At 39.2% G+C, this 20,078-nt stretch overlaps 1 protein-coding gene across 3 annotated transcripts in view; it reads right to left on the bottom strand.

Moving 5' to 3' along the window:
• The window catches only part of RERE (arginine-glutamic acid dipeptide repeats), a 404,029-nt gene that overhangs the window by 263,022 nt on the left and 120,929 nt on the right, over nucleotides 1-20,078 (bottom strand). For 2 of the 3 annotated variants that reach the window (XM_046660504.1, XM_046660507.1), the window contains exons 2-3: nucleotides 18,023-18,119; nucleotides 2,566-3,034 (exon numbers count right to left, since the gene is read on the bottom strand). In XM_046660504.1, coding sequence (XP_046516460.1) covers nucleotides 2,566-2,890 — 325 coding nt within the window. In that variant the 5' untranslated portion in view covers nucleotides 2,891-3,034; nucleotides 18,023-18,119. The remainder of the gene's footprint in view (nucleotides 1-2,565; nucleotides 3,035-18,022; nucleotides 18,120-20,078) is intronic. The other variant, XM_046660505.1, reaches the window with a different exon arrangement.

The following is a 20,078-nucleotide window of genomic DNA, read 5'->3' as shown; positions in this document are numbered from 1 at the left end:
CCACGCACAAGGGGTGCCTCGCACGGAGAGGTTATGCCCTGAGTGCCACAGAAAACTTTCAAACCATTTTTGGTTTTCATAGCTCCTTTATAACATATTTAGCTTTCAGAGAGGTCATATCTTTTTTACATTTCACAAAGGTCCTCAGGCTGACTGAAACAATGCCTGCCTCCATAAACACACAGTCCTTCCCCAAATGCTTAAGAACTAACTGTTTTGTAAATAAGCCCTTAGCAACCTCCCTCCACATATTCTTCCAAACATCAAGCAGGAAGGATTTCCTATCATTCTGCAGAAGGTGCACTATGAATGTACAACAGTTCCCAAACTAGTTTTCTCAAAACTGGCTTTTCTCAGGGAGATATTTAACAGAAACAGCGTGTCATAGTTCCATAAATGGGAAAAACAGCAGGGTTTTTTGTTTTTTTTTTTAACATTAAAGAGGTTTCCGTAACTGCAGGACTTCTCAGAGTCATTAATTATGAATCTCTCACAAGAAGGACAGTAGGTGCAGCATTTCCCACACGTATTTGATGACAAATACTTTGAGGATGTAGCCCCACTGACACGGGAGTAACCATCCCACTGAGCAAGGCTGGCATTCAACACCGCACCAGGCAGTTGGCCTTTTGACAATGATCCAAACAATCACAAGACCACATTGAACAGTTATGTATCAAGATAAAAGGACAACAAAGAAGATCTTTCCCTATTTTTAAGTTATCATACTATAATCTATAGCTAAAGGAGTTAACACATTCTGTTTCTTTCTCATGATCTAGAACTAAATAGGTCCATAGCAAGCAATGTGTGGTAACTCTATAATGAAATATTCTTCAGAGGCTAAGAAATTCTTACTGTCCAATATCAAAGTCTGAATCAAATATACTAACAGTATTGTAACCTACATGTTACTAAATCTCACTAATTTCTCTAAAACCTCAACTTTGATAATATTATATCACATAAATATCTTCTCAGTTACTCACCAACCAAGAAATTGTAGTTGTGAATACAATTTTATTTGTATCAGTTCTAATATTGATGATCTTTTAAAATTCAAAACTAATTCCTATATCAGGGGAAAAAATCTGGTACTTAATGGGAAGTTCAGAACAGTTACAATACTCCTCAGTAAAATGCCTGTACCAGGTTAACATAACATAACATAATCTCTTTAACCTCCCTTTCCTGAAAAAAACATCAAACTGGGAGGCTTTTAATCTGTTAATCACACCTCGTACGAAATTCGTCATTCTTCAGCACAGCAAGTAATTCAAACAAAATGATTTTAGCTAGTTTTACTAATTTCTGTAAGAAAACTATCTGTTTTTTTTTTTTTTTTTTTTTTTGAGGAAGATTAGCCCTGAGCTAACATCTGCTGCCAATCCTCCTCTTTTTTTCTGAGGAAGACTGGCCCTGAGCTAACATCCGTGCCCATCTTCCTCTACTTTATATGTGGGACGCCTACCACAGCACGGCTTTCCACCCGGTGCCATGTCCACACCCAGGATCCGAACCAGCAAACCCCAGGCCACCCAAGCAGAACATGCACATTTAACTGCTGCGCCACTGGGCCAGCCCCAAAAACTATCTTAATATACACAATACATCAAGTGAAAAAGGAAGATTTGTTGGTGTCCAACAGGTTCTGAATCACTTGTTCCCCTGCATCTCATCTGAAAGCCAGGTCTGTCTCTCTCTGAACAATGCTATACAATTCAATATACTGAATGAACATAGTACATTTTCGGAAAACAAAGCAGGTTAGTCGGCTTCATCTATTATCATTGATTAGAGAGCCTTAAGCTCAAATTTTTGGAAAAAGAGGTTATCAGGAGAAATAAACCTTGGTCTAAAAGCCATTAAAAATACCTCTCTAGCTTCTGATCACTTCTGTAGCCAATGTAAAATGTCCTGCTTCCAGGAATCTTAAAGGTTTACTTGTCCCACCATGTATTCCACTCTGCAGGGTCATTACATCCTAATTTTTGCTGAAGATAAAAAGCAAGGAGAGGGCCAGCCAGGTGGCGCAGTGGTTAAGTGCGCACATTCCGCTTTGGTGGCCTGGGGTTCACTGGTTCGGATCCCAGATGCGGACATAGCACCGCCTGGCAAGCCATGCTGTGGTAGGCTTCCCCCGTATAAAGTAGAGGAAGATGGGCACGGATGTTAGCTCAGAGCGACTCTTCTCAGCAAAAAAGGATTGGCAGATGTTAGCTCAGGGCTAATCTTCCTGGGGGAGCGGGGGAGGTGGGGGAAGGAGGAAGTCAAAAAACAAACACTACTGAGCAAAATAGTGAAGTGAGATAACAAGCAGCATGAGAAAACAAGGAGAGTACTGAAAAATGCACAAGCCAGGACAGAAGACCAAGCTGAGGCAGACACAGCAGGAAGTGTATAATCCAACTGACCAAAAGCGGGTCTACATTGAGTTTTCCTACCCAAAACCACTATCTGCTCTTCTGGGTTCCATGCCTTCCTTAACATGTGAAGAGGTATCTAAGTGCTGGTATCATTTCTCCACCACAAATACTGTACGGACCCAAATGTAACACTCCTTACCTCCTGGTCTATAGACAACATCATCCTCAGTGATGTAGGATGTTATCTCACCAGTATCCGTCCTTTCATAACGAGACTTTTTTTTCGGTGGTTTCTTTTTGTTCTTCTTCGTGGACTCCTCTGTGGTGGCACTATTGTTGTCATTGTCCTCATCTTCAGTGTGATCACTCTCAGCATAATTTCTGGCTCCCCCTTCCAAGGTACAGCTCCTGCGTGGCCTTGAATTCTCACTCTCTCTTGCTTTGTCCCTTTTCTCTCTCTCTCGGTCCCGATCTCGGTCCCGGTCCTTCTCTTTGTCTTTGTCTTTGTCTTTGTCGGCTGTCATGATTCGCCACGTGCCTTCTTCTGTCCTCTCACGGCTAGGCCTCCGTGAAAGGTAGACAGTAAGCCTGGGCTTCAGTCTTCTGAATTTCTCACTCAATTCCAGGGAAAATCCAACCACTCCAACAACCCCAATGTTTCAAAAATGCTAGGAGAGAAAACAGAGAGAGAAAAATCGATTTTACTTTAACATTTTCTCATATTTCCTTCCTAATATAATGTTTTGTTAAATGAATCTCTTACTTACTCATGCTTTAGCCCTGAAAACGTCTCACAGGCCATAGAAAAAAAGTTAGGACACGTGATATAAAATTTAAATATATACAGTCTTTTACCTCAGCTGGCATATGGTTTGGGATTTTCTAGCACACCAATAATGGAAAATGTCTTAATTCATAAGAGTTAATTATACTTTCTGTACACCAACTGTTTTCTCCTTTTCAAGGAAAAAGTGTTCCCTAGTAGACAACATACTATGGCTACAATTATAAATAATGAGCTTCACAATCCACAATATTAATTTAAAAGGGAAAAACCTGCAGTAAAAATTATTTCCACCTAAAAAAAATTTGGATAGTCTTGGAAGATTTTCCAAGATGTCTCATACTATACTCTTCTGAAGACACTTTCTAGCCACTTCTCCAAATTTCCAGAGCTCCTCTCAAAAATAAATGAGTTGACTGAAAACTGATAACCTCAAAGCAAGATTCTTTTGCTTTCAATTATAATTTTTGACATCTTATAAGTCTACTATTTTAGTTATTTTCCAGGAAAAATGATTTCTCTAAAGATAATATTCTCTCTGCCTTAACAAAACATAACAACTTCCAAAAACAACCTTCTATCTTTAGGGAATATTAGGTGGTTTTTACATTCCCCCAAATTTCCACTATTAATAGTTTCCCTAATAAACTCCTCCCTAGAACTAAACCCAACAAGGAAAGTCTGACGTTTTAAAGAGTTTACAATGAGAAGAGTGAACTCCAACCCAACACAATCTTATAAAAATTTTATAGGAGGAAAAAAACTGTTTTGTTTACAAATAAGTTTTACAATAGTCATAATAACCAGTAATTTATCTTTCGCCATCATCTTCAATATCTCATCTCATTTGCTCAACAATCTGCACCAAACACTATCTATGCATCAGGTTCAGAACTAAAGACAGTGAGGGGGAAACTCATGGTCCTCGCCTTCAATGCTCTAAGACAAAAAAAAGTAGACAACTGATTAATGTGAGAACCATCTGTTTCGCATGTTACTAGAGCCAGATAGGAAATAACATATATAGACACACAAAAGACTGGTCCTCTTTACTTAGACAACAAGAGACAAATCAGTTTGCAATTATATGCCTCAGATACAGAGAAAAGTCTCTTTGGTCATGCCAAAACCATGAAAACTAACACGTACTCTCTCCAAAATTCTTCAGTCACACCTGATACCAGAAAAGACCGCCCCATAAGCACTTCAAATATCCTTAGGCATTATTAAAAATTAGGAAAATTAAAAATGTTAACAACGTTTGGGAGATAGACCAATGAAGGAACAACAATGCTGACAATCTATAATCAAAGTCAGAAAGATAAAAGCATGTAGCACAAACCTAGATTGCTTCCTTCTGCATAGGAAATATGTTTTCAGATAGGATTTCAATTTTCTAAACATATTTCAAGAAAATGAAAAGTTTTTCTAGTGCCTGCAAAAGTTCTGCCTAGACGAATCATCTGCTAAACAGAAAGTAATAAACTTTCAAGTCATGGCAGGGCACTAGTGTTAGCAATTGAAAATACAAAGAAAGACATATTACTTTCTCCACTGGGCTTAAGATTAGAGCACGAAGAAGCCAATCATACAAGAAAGAAAACTATCAGCTAACACAGTTGTTAAAACATCCTCTTTAACAATGAAAACATACCAACCAAGGTCTACCGGGAGTCTAAAAAGAACAAGGAGCTTAGGCTGAAAACCTCTCGGATGCAGTTCAGAACAGACGTACTTCTGATAAATTTAAGAAAAAAGATCATTCTCTCTAGGGTTAACAAGATAACTCCTCCAGAAAATTGTGTAAAAATATTTCAGCACTCAAAAGGGAAAAAATAAGAAGTCTAAATGATATATTCAATACTACTCACTACAAAATCATATACTGTGTTTCTATTTACAAAGAAATCTGAGTTACTTCTGCCAAGACAGAGAAGAAAGGAAACTTCAAGAAACAATAGAGAAGGCATCCACAAAATGAAATCGTGTGTGTATGTGTACCCAACTTTCAGATAACTAAGAACATTGATAATCCATTAATTTACATTTGGCTCTAAAACGTAGCTCAGTGGGGATACATGTTTTCCTCTGCATTTACCATACTAATCATAATTTTTCTGAGCCTCATTATACAATGACCAACATACAACAATATTAAGGAAAGGGACCCAGAGAGGTACCAGATGGCACTGAGAAGGGCAGTTGTTATTTCAATTTGCTAGAAACGATCTACAGGGTAGACAATACAACAACAGTATCTTTATAACAACAAGGGGTTTACAAAGCAGGTCCCTGCCATGATCTCATTAGATTCTTTCTCTCAACAACTCAGTGAAGTGAACCAGAGAGAAGTCACCATCCCCACTTCACAGACTACAGAAGGGAAACTAAGAAGAGAGAATCCACACAAGTCCACACAGCCAATGATGCTGATCTGACTCCTGTGTAAGATCACTCTGGCCATTGAGAAAAAAACCTGAAGGGAGACGGAGGCTACAGCAGGAAGGGAGACTGGTGACGTAGGAGGCTTATGCAATAACCCAGGTAAGAGTTGAAGGTAACAGGATGGACAGGATGGTAGTGGTAGAGATGCAGGAAGTGTTATGTTCTATGTATTTTTAAGATGTAGAGTCAAACAGGATGTGCTGACAAACTGAGAGCTGAGGTGTGAGAGAAAGAAGTCAAGAACGACTCCAACGGTTCTGCATGAGCAACCGGATGGATGAAGCTGACATCATATGAGTTTTAGGGGAAAGAGAAGAAGCTCAGGTATGAACATGTTAAGTTCGAGAAGCCTATAAAAACCACAAAATGATTTTAAGTAGGCAGAGGTCCTGGCTGGAGATAAACATTTAGTTTTTAATTGTGGGTGGTTTTTTTTTTTTTTAAGATTGCCACCTGAGCTAACATCTGTTGTCAATGTTTCTTTCTTTCTTTCTTTCTTCTTCTCCCCAAAGCTCCCCAGTACATAACTGTATATTCTAGCTGCAGGTCCCTCTATTTGTGCTATGTGGGACACTGCCTCAGCATGGCTTAATGAGCGGCAATTTAGTTCTTAAAGCCATGAGACTGAGATCGATGACCAAGGAACTGAGTGTGAATAGCTTTTCTGACAAAAATTTTAAAACCCACAAAAACATCTATTAATCATGCTTGAAAGGAGAGGATATTCAAAGCAGACTTAAAAATTATACATTTCCAAAAGCAATACCCTTAGCACTCACTAAAAAAACATATATTCCTCTCACTAGTTTCCACATTTACCCTATTACACTTTCACCATTTTATTGTAATTGATCAAATTTGGTCAGCTAGCTTAGTTTTGTTTTAACCTAATCAGGGTCAAAGGCCTTCAACAGAGTCAATGATACAGAACTATTCCTCATTACTTGCGGGTACTTCAACCCCTACAAATATCCTGTGCCTCTTCAAAATGAAGCCAACCACCACCCACACACACCTCACACGACTTAGAACTGATTCAGATGAAGTGCTAAAATTTCGGTCATGCTCAGGGTCCAAACCTCATTTAAGAAAACCACTTCCTGTCACTCTTTCAGCAGTCCCAAGAGATTTGGCCCCATGACAGAAGTGTAAGAATATTGGACTGAGAAGCCAAGATCCAAGTTCTTGGCACTGCCATGTGCGATCCTGCCTTGAGCAAATCACTCCACCTCTCTGAATCAGTTGCACTGCTGTAAAACAGGGAAAATAACTAGCTACTTCACAGAGCTGGTGTAAGAATTAATTATTTGTTGTTAGTGCAATGGAGTCGATTCCGACTCCTGGTGCCTGTGTACAGCAGAGCAGAACCCTGCTTGATCTTTTTGCATCATCCGCTCATCTTCCAGTGCTGTATCAGACAAATGCTCTGCTGCTATTCATAGAGTTTCCAGGGCCAATATTTTCAGAAGTGGGTGGCCAGGTCCTTCTTCCTAGTCTGTCTTAGTCTAGAAGCTCTGCTGAAACCTGTCCACCATGTGTGACCCTGCTGGTACTTCAAATACGAGTGGCATGGCTTTCAGCATCACAGCAACATGCAGCTACCTCAGTATGACAACTGACAGACAGCTGGTGTTGTTCCCTGACAGGGAAAAGAACTCAGGTCCCAGCAATGACTGTGCCAATTCTTAACCACTAAACCACCAGGTAATTAAGTATGTCATATGAAAATGCACTTATAGATTGTGAAGTGCTTTACAAATGTAAACTATCAATAATATATACTTAGATCAGTCATGACTTATTATCTACTACAGTAGATAATACTCAATAGTATACTGTGCTACGCAAGAGATAAACATAGCCAAACATCATCTCTACCCTCAAGAGCTTATTATCTACTTGGGGGGGGGGGGGGGATCGTATTGCACAATCAAGAACTAAATCGTGTAAAACTGACTCAAATGAAGTAAAAATACAAAAATATCTTCTCCTGGATCACATGAAACTCACCTATTCATGAAAATTTATCCCTCCCTCCTGAGTTCTAATCATCTTAGTTGCTTAAGCCAGATTCTGCAGGACACTTGAATCCCCCAACAAATGCTGCTAGTGAGGTCCAACTAATTCTTCTTCAGTCAACCACAGCAAGAAATACTTATGTTTGTCAAACGCTCAGCTACACACCAGGCATTTTGCTCAGCTGTTAGCTAAGCATTTTGCTTAGCTCTACCAATCATATCCTGAAAATCTCTATAATTTATCCATTGCTCCAAGTGAAACATAAATTGCCTTTTTCAAGCCATCATCATCTTTCACACAGATCAATACAACTGCCCTCTAACTGGTCCCTGTGAATGTAAAATTTTGTTCATTTTTGCCTTCCTTCCAATTCATCCTCCAATGTGACCAGCCAGCATATCTGACATTCTACCACTTTTTTAAAACAGTTTTATCAAAATATAACACACACCACACAATTCACCATTTAAAGTACAATTCACTGCAACCACTATGGAAAACAGTATGGACGTTCCTCAAGAAGTTAAAAATAGAACTACCATACAATCCAGCAATTTCACTTCTGGGTATTTATCCAAAAAAAAAAAAATACTAATTCAAAAAGATATATGCCCCCCTATGTTCACTGCAGCATTACTTAGAACAGCCAAGATATGGAAGCAACCTAAGTATCCAGCAATAGATGAATGGATAAAGGAAGGGGGGGTATACAATGGAATATTACTCGGCCAAAAAACAGAATGAAATCTTGCCATTTGCAACAACATGGATGGACCAAGAGGACTGAAATTAGTCCTCCTTCTAGATGGTCTCTCTCAGGGACTGGCACCCCTACCCATTCTGTTATGAAAGCTGGACACCTAAGCAGTATCTTTAGTGCTTCCTGCCTTTCATCCTATCATCAACAAATCCTGTCATTGTTATCTTACAAATTTCTCTCAAACACATCTACTTCAGAATACCTCCAATTCCACAACTTTAAAGTTACTAGTATGTCTTTTCTGAACCACTTCAGTTGGCTTCTCTTCAAATCTCCTTTGAACCCTTACAATTCTCTTTCTAAACTGCAGCCAAGGTACTCCTTTCGAAAGGCTAATGTGATTATGTCAATCCACTCCTCAAAATACTCAGTGACTTCCTACTTCTGTTAAAAACCTAAATCCTAACCATGACCTACAAGGCCCTTCTCTTTTTATCCTCGCCTCACTCCGTTCTCCAGTGCCCAACACACTATCCTTCCTCAGTTCCTTGAACACATCACACTCCCTCCTACCTGGAGTGGAGTCCTTTGCTCAGGTTCTTCCTTCTGTAGGTGATTCTCGTCTCCTCTCCTGGCCTAGGTATCTCCTACTCTTTCTTCAGGTCACAGCTCAATAGTAACCTCCTCAAGATGTTCTTTCTTATCCAAAAGGACTAGGTTAAATCCCTTTGCAGCACTTTCCACAAATGTAATTACATGTGGATTTGTGTGATTTGATTAACACATGTCTCCAGCTCCAGGCTAGAAGCTACCTGAGGGGCATGCCCTTGATTGGCATGCCCTCAGCTGTATTCTCAGATCGTTAAGTTACTGCCTGGCACATAAAGATGAGTAATAAATTACTTCTTCCTGCCCTCCCTCTCACATATAAGCCGGATCAATCAAGAGAGCATAATCATGGACTTTTATTTTGGAAAGGAAATATTTCATTAACAAAAAAACTGAGGTGGTGCTTGAGCTGGCTCATAAATAATGAATGAATAATGAGAAGCAAAAAGGACAGAACACTCCAGGTGCAAGGAACTTCAGTAAAAAGAGTGTTCAATTAAATTGCTGACCTTGATGGTAGCTAGAGGGAAAAACCAGTAGGAAATAATCTTAAGTAGAGAGATGGGAACAGATAATGGAAGCCCCTAAAATAATAAAGCAGTTAACATTCATTAGGCGCTTAATATGTGCCAAGCATTTTACACATACTAATTCATTTAATCTTCACTATAACAAGAGTGACAATACAATTTATTGTCCAATAAAAGATTAAAGATTATTCAGGGAAAACAAACTCACAGGAACATCCTAACTATAACTCTAATCAGTAGGAACTACTGTTATGTACATTTTCCCAACACAAAAGTAAGCACAGAGAGGCTGAGCAAGTAGACAGAAATCACATAGTACGTATTTTGGTAGACAAAAATCACACAGCTATGTTAGACGTAGGGTATGAACCCAGGCCACTGACTCCAGAGCCTATATTCTTAACTACAAGGCGGTACTACCTTAAATTACATGGCCTTAAAAGCCAAGTTATCCAATACAGTAGGCTAAGCAAAAAGGCTGCCACTGCAGGCTCTTGAGATGAAAAGAGCATTTTGGGAACATTCGTCTTGTCTGGCAGGAGATATCAACATCAAGAGTTGTTAGTGCCATTCAAACAAGCTTGCTTTCAAATCCACTATCTCTGAAAGGGTAAATCAGGAACCAAAGCACCTGAAGAACTTCCACCATTGCCATTTCTGCATTTACTGTGTCTCAACATATGCTTTAGCATTCTCCTTTAGGAACAAAATGAGACGGTCCAAGTGTGGAAGACTTAAGTAAGCTACCCCCTCTGCTGGGCCCTGCATCCCAGAGAAGCAGCTGCAGCCGACATGCAACAGAACACTGAAGAAGCATGCTACAGCCGAGAGGCTTGCTTTCAAAGGGATATCCATTTTCTTTTCCTATTCCCTTTCGTATCAACATCCTGGGAAAGAAAATGTAATGACATTTGCTCTGGAAAGGGAAATGTCACTCTAACACTTGTACTCACTGGATAAGAAATAAGGCATTCTCATAAACAGAAACCTGCTGCAGAGAATACCTGAAAATATGCCAGAGAATCACTGACGAAGCTGCAAGGTAACAGTGAAATATGGGATCAGCAGATCTGTGAACCCATGCAGAGAGAAGACTGCGTTTCATCTGAAACTGACGTGGCATTAAGAGCAGTTCTTCCACGTGAAAATAAACGGGTGTGAAGTTCTTCCACCCCACCAAATCCAACCATATGAGCAAATGGCTACAAATGCCCCTCTAACAATTCTCTACATTCAGAGTTAATGAATATTTAAACTCAATAAATCTTGAGTTTATATACTTATTCCAGGAACACACATCTTATTGAAAGTTCTTAAATAACCAAGATAGGATGCACAAGTCAAATTCAGGGAGCGGCCTCTGTGGTATCAAAACAGAAGGAGGTGCAGAACGAATGTGCCTTAATCAGAATTGGGTATAACGCTTACAGCAGCATTTTCTCAACTCCTTGAAAAGCTTCGGAAAAACACTGAGAGAACTAAGATTAGTGGACTCTGACAAATATCTTATTATTATGTCTTTTGGAAGAAATTAACAAAACATAGGACCTGCAAAAGGTGGGGAAAGTATCCAGAACAGCAAAACTCTAGGTTACAATTAACAACTCAACTAAAATTAAATAACAAACAATACACAATCTTTTTTTTTTTAAGGATTGGCACCTGGGCTAACAACTGATCCCAATCTTTTTTTTTTTCTGCTTTATCTCCCCAAACCCCACCTGTACACAGTTGTATATCTTAGCTGCAGGTCCTTCTAGTTGTGGGATGTGGGACGCTGCCTCAACGTAGCCTGACGAGTGGTGCCATGTCCGCGCCCAGGATCCAAACCCTAGGCCGCCACAGCGGAGTGCACCAACTTAACCACTCGGCCACGGAGCCGGCCCCCACAATCTTTTTATGTGAAGTAGGAATAAGGAATTCCCAAAGATAAAGTGCCCGAGGAGTTTTCAAAAGTAAAAATTTTCCCTTTCTTTAAAGAACACAAAAACACACTCATACAAGCAATTGCTTTCCCGCACTGTTAAATATGACGTTTTTGCCAATTATATACAGCATTTTTTACCTTGCACATTGCCTACAGTTGTGTCTTTTTCTACTCAGGGGGTTAAGGAAAATTAACTGCTCACTCTGAACCAGGTCTTCTCAATTATGGCATGATTAACGTTTTGGGCTAGATCACTTTTTGTTTTGGGGGGACGGAGGGACGGACAGACTGTCCTGTGCATTATCCCTGGTCTCTACCCATGTCGATTCTAATAGCATAACCCACTGCTCTAATGAGGACAACGAAAAATGTCTCCAAATGTTGCCATTCATCCTCTAGGGAGCAAAGCTGCTCATAGTTGAGAACCACTGCTTTAAACAAATAAAATTATTTGTCTACCATAGAGATTTCAAAGGGTTAAGCATCTGTCTTGCTTTATTCAAAATTATGCTTGATTAATATGGAATCCATAAAGCTAACACCATTACAAAAACTACACTGTGGCATGTTCTTTGTTCTCTGAAATAAACTGAATTCAAAGCACTGCCTGAAATAGTAATTACACAGATGTGTGAAGCTGAATTAGGAAAACAGAACTAAATATCCTGAAAATCTTGATGTTTCCTGGCAAGCCCTGAAGGTTGTTAGAACAATATTATTCATTGGTGACCTACTCCAGTCATGGGGCCAAGTGGATGCTTCTGTTATCACACAACTAAAGAGAAAACCTGGTGTCCACAATGCCAAGTACAAGGGAAACCAAATGCCTATGAAACCAAGTCTCCAGTGTGACAGTGGAAAGAATTCCTAAACTCATTTTCTCAAAGCATGGTCATAAATAGAAAACGAGGAGTAGAAAAGATAAATATAAAAACCAAGCAAATGGATAAATTAAATATGGTATATCCATACAATAGGACGTATTCAACAATAAAAAGAAATGAAATACTGATACACATTACAACATGGATGAACCTGGAAAACATTATCCTATGTAAAAAGAGCCAGTCACAAAAGACTACATATTGTATGATCATTTATATTAAATGCCCAGAAAAGGCTAATCCCTGGGGCCAGGCCCATGGCTGAGAGGTTAAAGTTCTGCAGGCTCCACTTCAGTGGGCCTGAGGTTCACGGGTTCAGATCCCGGGTGTGGACCTGCTCCACTGGTTAGCCATGCTGTGGGGGCATCCCACATACAAAGCAGAGCAAGACTGGCACAGATGTGAGCTCAGGGCTAGTTCCTCAAGCAAAAAAAGAGGAGGACTGGCAACAAACATTAGCTCAGGGTGAATCTTCCTCTCACACACACCAAAAAAAACCAGAAAAGGCAAATCCACGGAGACAGAAAGTAGATTGATTAGTGGTTGCCAGAAAGGGGGGAGGGGAGGTGGTAATGGGGTTTCTTTTGAGGGTGGAAAAAATGTTCTAGAATTGATTATGGTGATGGTTGCACATATCTGTAAATATACAAAAAGCCATTAAATAGTACACTTTAAATGGCTAAATTATATATTAATTATATTTCCATAAAGCTATTAAATCACACACACAAACAGCAACATTACAAACTAGTAAGCAAAAGCTCAAGATTTGCTACAGCCGAGAGGAAAAAAAAATGCATCTGGCTATAAAATTCACAAGAATGAGCTCTACCTCTGCAACAGAAAAACTACCCCTTAAAACTGTAAAGGCATAATTTTTTTTTAAGATTGGTACCTGAGCTAACAACTGTTGCCAATCTTCCTCCTCCCTCAAGGCTCCCCAATACATAGTTGTAAATTCTACTTGTGAGTGCCTCTGCTTGTGGTATGTAGGACGTGGCCTCAGCATGGCTTGATGAGCAGTGCCAAGTCCACGCCCAGGATCCAAACCAGCGAAACCCTGTGCCACTAAAGCGGAGCATGCAAACTTAACCACTTGGCCATGGGGCCGGCCCCAGGCATACTTAATTAAACATATAGAAGGAGTTTTATTTCATGTAATGCTGAGAACAAAAAAGAACCTTCTTTGGACCACAGTAATCTTTAATATGCAGGAATACTTGGTAAAGCTTACTACTTTGGCACAGCATGTTCAAAAGCAGATAAGCTGGACGGGGTTTCTTTCAGTTTGCAGAGCTCCAAGATTCAAAGCAACATGCAACCACAGCACATAAGCTCTCAGCATTTGATGAAAGGAAATGACAGGGTGAATTTTATACTTTACTTAATACAATTATACTTCACACATAGATGAAAAACCAAAAGCATTCATAATGCACTTCTAATCCACGGGTACAAATTATATCAAGGGAAAAATAGAACCATAAAACTCACAGGAGCTCCTGTGAGTTTTAAAACCTTCTAAAAACCCTTCTAAAAACACTTAGAATCTGAGTCTTAGATGAAAAGGAAAAGTAGCTCTGACTAAAAGCAGAAGTCTAAGCCAAAACTCAATTTGTCATTTTCTATGTCTGAGCTACTCTAAAGGGTGTAATTCTCTATAGGTTGACCAAATGTATTACCCCGCCATCTTTGTTAACCTGATGTCATTCAAAGAGAAAAGTAGAAGAGCCGCTAGAACTACTCAGTTCCAGATGCCAGCAACTAGTGAGTGACCACAGAGAGTAGGGTACCTGGGGTCCCAGGGCCTGGGCCACGACACTTAAATGTTGAAGCTGTAACAATGATCATCAAATAAACATCAACGTCCAGAGCAGAGTCCCTGTCAAGTCCTCCATTATTCTAGCAAATATTTACTGAGCACCTACTAGGCGCCAAGCACTGCCCTAGGAGTGATAGATACATGTATGAACAGGATACATACCCCTTTCTAATCTCAGAGAGTTTACAGCTTAGTAGGGGAGGGAGCAGACAATAAACAAACAAGTAAATGCATAGTACATCAGCTGGCGATAAGTGCTATGGAAACCAATTAGGCTGGGGAAAGGAGATGGTGGAATTGCTAATTTATTTAAGGAAATCATTTGACCTAAAGGAAGTAACTGACAGGTTCTGGAAGGAAAGCATTCCAGGCAGAGAGAACAGCAAGTACAAAGGCCTGAGACAAAAGCCTGGCAGATGCAAAAAACTGCAAATGAAGGCAAAGAAGAAAGTCAGAGATGGAGGGCAAGCTCCGGGGCACTGCACTGTCTGAAAGATGGGAAGAGCCAATGTAGGGTTTTGCATAGAGAAGCAACTCTGAGTTACATTTTAACAGATTCCTTCTGGCTGCTGTAGGGTTAGGAAACTAATTATTCAAGCACGGTAGTGAATGACAGTGCAGGCGCTAAGAAGCAGTCAGACTGTTGGTAGGTTCTGCAAGCAGAGCCATCAGAATCTGCTGTCAGATTGGATGTGGTGTGAGACAAAGAGGAGAGTCAAAGAAGACGCTGAGATTTGGGCCTGAGCAACTGGAAGAGTAGAGTTGACATTTACCAAAATGAGGAAGAGAAGGAAAACTGGAAATCGTGTTTGGAACATGTTAAGTTTGAGATGCCTAGTAGATATCCAAGCAGAGACACATGTATGGGTTGAGAGGTCAGAAAGCTCTGGGCTAGAGATATAAATCTCGGCGTCTTCACCATACAAACAGTACCAACAACTATGAGACAGGTTGGTACTGAAGCGAACTAATGAGGATGAAATATGCATGGCAGCAAGAGAATACTTTGAAGCAAGACATTATTGACAGGCCAAATAAGTGTGTGAACTACCAGTGATAGGATGATGGAAAGACTGTATCAAGACCATGTTCTGAAAATACACTTTTATTCACAGAGAAGACCTCTCCATATGTAACAGTTGCCCATAGACAAATTCCATATTACTGATGTTAGCAAATGCTACATTTAATAAAACCCAGGCTGCTACAGTCTTCTTGGCTAGTTTCCACTCTAGGAAGACACACAAGACAGGAACACCCTCCCCATCCTCCCACTCCCCCAACCCCACTGTTTCAAAAGGAAATAAAACAGCTGTCCAAATTGGGGGGTGGGGGGGGGTGGGGGGGGCACACCACCCACACACGTCTGTTTTAAAGATCCTCACTTTGCAAATTAATAAAAGAGAGTCACTGGATTTTAAAACTAGCTTTCTTAAGTAACATTTTTGAGGCCCTACATTGAACATTGTAAGGCTCACATGAAAAGAGAGAAAGAAAGAAGACATATAGTGACTACGTATATAAATTCAAAACAAACGTTCAATTCCAGAAAATGAGATTCATTAGGCTCACTAGTGATGTATATAATTGGTGTCATAATTTGAACCCTAAAGAATTGTTAAGTCAAATAGAGAAAGGAAAAGGCATATTATTTTCAAATACTTGTTATAAAAGGTTTATTGGCAGGATTCAAAATCTATGTGCATTATTAAGAAAACTACATTTGTCAATGAAAGAAAGGGGAAAGTGGCTAGATTTAAAGAATAATCATACTCTGGAAGTATAATTTAATACGATCAAGTGACCAAATTCTGGCTAATGACAAGAAAGATATTTCCAGTAATATGAGAAAATGCAATAATATTCTGCCATTTATCACCTCCTCTTGTATGAGCAAATTTTTTCATTAATGGGTATCTTCAAGCATTTGAAAATACATTCATCAAAGTCTTCATCAGAAATTGAGTCATTTTACGTCTAGAACCTAATATGAAAATGTTTGGTTCACAGAAGCAAGCCCAAGTTTTCCATTAGAAATTTCAAGACACTTTATTGGATATTTTGGGCAAATTCAATACTCATTATCTTCCCTCATTGTATTTCCTCTCTTATACTATTAAAGAATATGTAATGAATTTTTCACAAAGTCCCATATAACTACTCCCCAAATATCTCCAGTTTACCCAGTATGCTACACAAATATCATCTTCTACCTATGTGGAACAGTGGGAAACCCCACTTCAGGTAATCTTGACAATGCAAGCATGTTCTATAGTTAACAATTTTAAATGCCTTGTACTTACTGGCACCAAACGGCTGATGACATTAACATCCAGGACAGTAAGAATCATAAAAAAAAGAGGAGGGGTTATTGCCCAGTAAGAGACTCTAGATTTCTAAATAAGAATTCTTACATATATTTAGCTGCTATCATTCATCAGCAGTGAAGGCACCACTGCCAACTTTTTCTCAGCACTAAAGTCTCTATATGGCCAGGAATGAGCCCTAAGACCACTAAGAGCAGTCGAGTGATATATGACACACACAGTAAGAAGCTGAAAAGCACAACAGTCAAATCTGTGGACACTAGCAAGCTAAACAGACATTTTCCATTTGTAAAGTGGTCTTTTTCCATAGACCAATGGCCTAAAAGTGGCCTCATCTTGACATTTATAAATTATTAACACAGCCCTGTAACTATCACTAAACTAAAAGAGAATCTTTTGATTTATAGACACAAACATTATCATCAGAAAGAAAGAAATCCAAGGAGGAAAAAAAGAAAGCTACATCTTCAGAGCCTTTCCAATTAAGCTTTTTAAAATATGAAAAAGCAACTGAACAGGATCACGTTTATGAACAATAATGTGAAGCAGTGAGCAGGACTGAAGGAGGCAGAGCTAGTACTTCTTCCAAAAACAAGTAAATCCTCCCAACAAGACTTACATTGGTCATGTGTTGGCAGGTTTAATCAATACCACACAGGTATTTTTTTCTAAGCTTTCACCTCATACAGTGTAAGATAAAAAGACAGTAGAGCAATTGTCAGATAAAATGAGGTCTGTATCCCAACTGTTCAAAGTCAAGTTCCCTTGATGAATTTCCTCAATTTTGAAGTCAAGGAAAAGTTAAACCTACAAGCAAAATACTCATTCCATACTCTACAACCACAAAAATATCAGAAGTTCAATTTATTGCCCAATGTAAATGTATATGGAAGAGCTCTAGTCTCTAGCGACCTTTAAGAACACCTGGAAAATATAAGCAAGGTAATATTCAACACGAGAACATAAATCTTAAAAGCAAGTGACAAATGCAACCCGGAAGGCTGAAACGTAAATGGAGCACAGGGTTACCACAGCATTTTCAAAGAAATCCTCTTCTCATTTCAGAAAACAGAGGAATTTCTTCTGAAATGCTTTCAATGGAAAAGCTGCCACTTCTGATTAAAGTTAATTTGAACAAATCTATGGGACCTGGGGGAAATGCACAGATCTCTTTTTTTACTCTCCTCCCTGCTTTATCTTGCAACTTGCAAACTGACTAACAATATAACTACCTGGAGACCTGTGTGCCATTTTCAGCAACTGGTAATTCACAGTTGTTGTTGTTGTTGTTTTTGACCAGCTGGATCTGATGTGTGTTGCTTCTTCCCTACGGGTCTGTCACTTTTGATAATTTTTTTAAACAAATGATATGATACAAACAAGGTAAGAAGCACTTTTTAGAATACTACAGAATTTTTGAATTGTGTAGAAAAGGCAGTAATAGTAAAAAACAGCTCTTCTCACCACTGAAAAACCCACAGAGGTCCCCAATAGTAGAGAACAGATTTTTAGGCATTCAAGAGCCCCATTACCACATCCACAACTAAGCCAATCCTACTCTCCACCAGGATCACAATCAGGGTATGTGTTTGTTGGTGATAATACTAACCTTTCCGTTAGATTTTACGCTTGATAATCAACCAGATGGGAATCAAAGACAGAGAACGGATGATGATGTCAGGGCTTCTACCTCTAGTTTCGACAACCTGGGGGGAGAGGGAGGATGATACATGTAACTGAATGGAGAAGAGATTTTAATTTTGAAAAGTCTTGGGTTTCGGCAGCCTGTATTACACAGCCATCCAAGCCTGAGGTATCTACTAAGCAGCTAGAAATACAATGTGATGCTCCAGAGAAGGACCAAGGCAAGGACATGGACGTGGGAGTCATCAGCACATAGGAGGTGCTAAAATCTTTGGATAGACACAGACATAGATACAAAAAAGCATTTTCCCAAACCAAGTTCCTAAAAAGAGATCTGGAGGTCTTATGACAGGCAGCCCAAAACCAACAACCACAACAATAAAACCTTCTGTGTAAAGTAAGCATAGGACACATTACTTATAGTTCCTCTCAAAGTTTACACTGTATATGGTCATGCGAAAGGGTCTAAGAAACCTGTAGGTAAGAAAACTGTTCAACAAGTTACTTATCAACAGAATCAAACACTCAGATCACACTGCCCAATGTAATTCATTTCCACATTACAAAACTTATGGATGGTCAATGCCAACTCTCATTCTTCCTTGGAACAGTATGAGAGTCATGGACAAGAATAAGAGAAATTCTACAATTTAACTGCACTTAACTAGTCTTAGGAGTTCTTGGTGGGAATTTGATTCCCCAAATACCTGCCACATCAATATGTGCCTTAACCATTCATCAGGTTTTAGAAAAGTAATCCAAACTATTCAAGTGGCCATTCTCTTCACATTTTAGAGACCAACATCAACTCGAACTACAGAATCAGATAAAAACTTATTCACTTCAGAGACCACTCTCAGAAGGCAAGCTGAAGAACTAAATAAAGTCAGGTATTTTTTACCCCAAAAAAAAGACAAGAAAAGAAAAGATTTAAAAAAGAGAAGAATCTGCCAGTCAGCAACAAGGGAGAGGAATCAACTCCCTCAAGTGGGACATTAAATTAAAATGTTAACAAACATAAGAGGAATACAGGAAGTCAAGAAAAAAGAGACTCTTGATGTCTAAACCCACCTTAGGGCACCAAGGCAGTGGGACTATTTCTGGCCTTGGTGTGTCCTAGCCACAAATCAGGCTCCAAGCCAGGGAAAAGAGCAGAATTCCCCTGTGGGAGACAAACAACTAATCAAAGAGATGAGTACCACATAATAGGTTGGAGATAACAGCAAGCAGGTGGGTATTACTGGTCACTGTCTTGAACCACATAAACTTAGAGGAAAACACCGTTAATCTTTTTCTCCATTCCTAGTGCCTTATCTTAGACCTGAATTTTTACTCTCTCTATAAACACAAACGACACTTACTTTTTTTGTCTCAATTTTGAATATCCTCATTCAAGAACTTTCAAGGAATGTGTGAAGCAAGTCAAAAGGTACAACCATCCAGTTATAAAATAAGTCATGGGATGTAATGTACAGCATGGTGACTATAGTTAGTAATACTGTATTGCATATTTGAAAGTAGCTAAGAATAAATCTTAAAAGTTCCCATCAGAGGAAGAAAAAAATTTGTAACTGTGTGATTGGTCATGAATGTTAACTAGACTTTCTGTGGTGATCATTTTGCAATATATACAAAATATCAAATCATTATGTTGTACACCTGAAACTAAGATAATGTTATATATGTCAACTGTATCTCAATTGAAAAAAGAACTTTTGAGGAAAGACTATATGAGCTTAATTTCCTCCTTCAAGAAACTCTCCCATCAGTTCTCACTATATAATCTTGCTCCCCCACAGCTCTCCAATAAAAGCCTTCTATACGTATCCCCTACAGTTGGGCTGCTCCATCTCACCTCTGCTCACCCTGTCTTTACTGCTAGCTCAACACACATTGTCGAATAAGTGCGTACCATTCAAGTCCACTCCAAGCCCTATGCTACCTGAGAAGTAATTCTTGATGTTTGCCCCTCTTTAATTAATTGATTTTGCAATCAGCGCATTTTACAGCTTAGTATTTTA

This window comes from Equus quagga, chromosome 5, assembly GCF_021613505.1.
Source record: "Equus quagga isolate Etosha38 chromosome 5, UCLA_HA_Equagga_1.0, whole genome shotgun sequence".
Taxonomy (NCBI): domain Eukaryota; kingdom Metazoa; phylum Chordata; class Mammalia; order Perissodactyla; family Equidae; genus Equus; species Equus quagga.
The sequence above is the reverse complement of the archived record's forward strand: the minus strand, read 5'-3'. Positions and strand labels throughout refer to the sequence as shown.